General features: G+C 21.4%; 1 protein-coding gene across 1 annotated transcript; it reads left to right on the plus strand.

Annotated features, from left to right (window-relative positions):
• The first annotated feature begins 542 nt into the window (after positions 1-542).
• LOC102675553 (multiple epidermal growth factor-like domains protein 10) lies at positions 543-3091 on the plus strand. The gene is made up of 4 exons (XM_006616337.2): positions 543-861; positions 2165-2308; positions 2456-2587; positions 2835-3091. The coding sequence occupies exons 1-4, from the start codon at positions 816-818 to the stop codon at positions 2897-2899; spliced, it is 387 nt and encodes a 128-aa protein (XP_006616400.1). The 5' UTR covers positions 543-815; the 3' UTR covers positions 2900-3091.
• The last annotated feature ends 964 nt before the right edge of the window (positions 3092-4055 follow it).

Genomic DNA, 4055 nt, shown 5'->3' on the forward strand with positions numbered 1-4055 from the left:
AAAAAACAATGAAAAAAAGAAAGTTAAATTAATTAAAAAAATTAAAAACTATATAATAATAATAATTAATTAAATATTTAATTTTCTGTTAATCGTTTATTTGGAAAAATATTAGCAATATTAGCAAGACAGACAAAAATATTAGCAATATTAGCAATATTAGCAAGACATAATATGCCTAATCTAAATTGAAAAATATAATATTTCATAATCTGACATATAACGATCTATTATTTTTTATTTAAAATAATATAAATACATATGACATTAATAATAAAATAATTACAATATAAAATTAATAAATTCAAAACTAACGAGATAAAAATTATTGAAAAAAATAATAATTAATATTAAATGAATGAAATGAATGAAATTACAAATCTGTACAAATTTACATAAATTGCAAAGAATCAATATATCAATATAAATTACTTATTAATTTTACACCCCATTTTCTTAGTCCAATAGTGTCTAAGAGGTAATTAAACGCATTAGTCCGCATTTAATTAATAGTCGTAAAGCAATAATTAAAAAGTCTCTAGCTGCTTGGAGTTGGCTAATCAGTTCAGTCGACGCGTTCAGCGAGTTTAGTTGCTAGTTGACAGAAAGAAGCTGTACTAGAGCACGAATTTTATCCTCGCGATAGTGAATGTGTAAAGAACCCTCCTTTTAACAAACGATCTTTAACCCCAGAATTCAAGCAATAGTTTATTCATAGGCGTTGATCGACAATCTCTGTTTTCAAAAATCTCCAATTATTTGGATCGTTATCGGTATAATTCTCCCCCGGATTTTGCATAAGCTTTAGGCTGATCATGCTATCAAAATTGACAATACCAATAATTCTGCTACTTATTATAGGTATGAATATATTACGTTCCTCAATATAACATAAGATAATTTACAAAAATATGCAAGAGAATATTATATTTATAAAATAATATTTAATTATAAACATTTTACTTCTTTATAACTTATTAGATTGATCATATATTATAAAAATTACATTAACATAAATATTGATTTCTCGATCTTATAAATTTATTCGTCTTCAAATTTAATCACTATATTACATTAAAAAACTTTGTTTTTATACCTTTTCTTAATTATATAAAATAATTAAGAAATATAATAATAATAAATATATTAAAAGATTTTAGCATTTCTAAATGTTAAAAATTTTATTTCAAGATTATGGAAAAGTTATTTTTACATAGTGCTCTATTTCTTGTATTTTTCTTAAAAGACATTAAGTTAAATGATAGTAATTTACTTAATAAAATAAATGCAACTGTTCCGTTAAAGGAAACATCTCGGTTCATTCACCGAGTAAACAGATAATGTATCACGATAATGAAATATACTTTTGATGATTCTACATTTCCTCCTACTTATTGTACTTTACAAAATTTATAATTAATAATTTTTTTTTATTAATTACAAATAAGAAAGATTCTTTTCAAATAATAATTCATTTAAAAAACTATAATAAAAATAATAATTTGCATATTACAAAATCAATTTGAACAAATATATTTTATCTTGTTAAATATTTATTAATTCAGTCAAGTAGAAAATGTAATGAACACATTCAATAGTAAATATAATTGCCTCCAGTATTCTCCTTCATTATATTATCTTTTCAGGGTAAATAAACTGCAGATACATTCACTGTAAATAGACAACATTCATGAAAAAAATATTGTTATAAAAAAAGATAAAATGCAGAATTGTGTTTAAATATTAATTTTATTACTTAATTTTAATAAATACATTCTTTTTCATTTCTAAATTCTTCATTTTAGATTTATTATATTAAATTTTGTTATATACTATTTTATATATATATAATGATTTCATAACGATTTCGAAATTTTATTTATCATCTATTGATAGAAGAATATTCTTATTATAATATTATCATTTAATCTCATGATAAAATTTTAAATAAAATTTATCTAGAAGTAAAATTAAATATGAAAATATTCTGTTAAATAATATATTATATTTTTTAATAAAAAAATAAAAATAAGTGATTAAAAAAATTAATTATTTTAATTGATAAATTACGATGTATTAATATTTATGAATTAAAAATACATAATTATAATTTAACTATTACGAATTATATCATTAAAATATTTTATCTTAATTATAATAATAGACATACTATCAAAAACTAATGCTTGTGATTTGGATCAAATGCAATATGGATGTCGTATCTATAATGCACAATGCAGATGCGGTTATGGTTGTTCTTCTGAATACAGATATAATAGTAACGAAGATTGCAAAGAAGCGTTAAGAGGTAACAACTTACCTGCTAATTTCAGCCATAATATTAAATGTTATTATTCATAGATATTTTTTCCATAAATATTTAAAAAAGTAAAAATATTCAATATTGATTTAAAAATTCAATATTAAAAGATTCAAATAATTATTTTTTTTTTAGGTAAGCGTAGTGATATATGTTATCGAACGAAACCTTGTTTAAATGGAGGATCATGCTTACAAATATCATCAGAACCTGGATTTAAATGTCGCTGTGAAGGAACTGGTTATTATGGATCACACTGTGATAAACGTTAGTAATTTTTATCATTAAAAAATTAAATTATAAATTTTGCATTCGCGCATGTTTCATGTTTCATATAAATTGGTAATTTGAAATGATAAAAAACATTTTACTCAACTTTTAATTATTTAAACATACGAATTTTTAATTATTTAAAGATATATTATTATAATAAAATATATCATGACAAAATTTAATAAGTATAATAAATAAAAAATATTGAAATATCTTTTAAATAAAATTATATATTTTGCAGCTTGTCCAGGTCCAAATAATCAACGTTTCCGAGGACTCTTTCCTTATGAATGTGTTGTGATCTAATTCAACTTGCCTTTTTTTAATCTATTAAATACATTTAGCATGTTAAGTACAAAAAATAAACATATTTTGCAAAAATTTACACATCTTTGTACATACATAATAAATATATTGTATATATAATTTTTCTTGTGTTATTAAAAATTAAAAAAATATAAATAATAATTCTTAAAAAAAAATTATAATCTATAAAAATTTCAATTTTTTATGTTTTTAAAATCTCTGAGATTCATAGAAAAGAAATATCTTTGATATTTTCACTGTTTATTCATCAATAATTTTACAATATGTATGCACATGATGTGTTGGATCCATGAATTTTCGAACAAACATTTAGTTTGTATCGTACTTGCATTAATGCACATCATTACTTTATTTCTTTCATCTATTTTCTATAATGCCACGTGTACCTCGCTTGTTGTTTTTGATGGCAAAACTTATAAAATGCAATTTTTTTTTACTTTTCACATAAGTACTTCTTATAATTTTCTTGTATATATCGACTGAATCCATAATACTAATTTGATTTTATATTTTAACACGAGACTGCATCAGGAACTTAACGACATGTATATATATTTATATGTTATATATTATCTAGGACAAACAATTGGCCAGTTGTAACTTTTTACAAATTCATAGACATTTTCTCAACAGAGTAACACGTTACAATAATTTATATAGTAGAACACATGTCTGTTTCTTGGACTATAAAATTCATAAATTTCAGTAAATAATATGAATGCAGTTTTTTTCTTTTTTGATTATATGGCCAATCAATGTTATCATATATGCTGTAGTGCATATGACACTGATTTTTTTACTATTATACGTTATTTAAACTGATTGCGATATATGTTGCGGGTAAAACAAATATTCTAAATAAAATAATATAAATAAAGATTTTATCAACATGTACGTATATTTTTATAAAGATAGACGGGACATTATCTTTGAACATTACAAACAGGCAGATTGTCAAACAGTTCAATGTTAAATTATTTGAATGATGAAACATTTTTACAATTTTTATTGGAAAGAAAATGTGTAATAATTAGAAGTTCTAATAATATTTCATAATCATTGTTTATAATTATGTAAAAGTCTATTACATGTTAAAAAAAAAAAAAAAAAAAAAAAAAAAAAAAAAAAAAAAAAA

Source organism: Apis dorsata, unplaced genomic scaffold, assembly GCF_000469605.1.
Source record: "Apis dorsata unplaced genomic scaffold, Apis dorsata 1.3 scaffold_257, whole genome shotgun sequence".
Classification (NCBI taxonomy): domain Eukaryota; kingdom Metazoa; phylum Arthropoda; class Insecta; order Hymenoptera; family Apidae; genus Apis; species Apis dorsata.

Excerpts from the sequence above, each read along its gene's own strand:
- LOC102675553 (XM_006616337.2), top strand. The coding sequence starts at position 816 with ATGCTATCAAAATTGACAATACCAATAATTCTGCTACTTATTATAG. Across the intron at positions 2,309-2,455 it reads TTGCAAAGAAGCGTTAAGAG|GTAAGCGTAGTGATATATGT; the intron begins GTAACAACTTAC and ends TTTTTTTTTTAG. Across the intron at positions 2,588-2,834 it reads TGGATCACACTGTGATAAAC|CTTGTCCAGGTCCAAATAAT; the intron begins GTTAGTAATTTT and ends TATATTTTGCAG.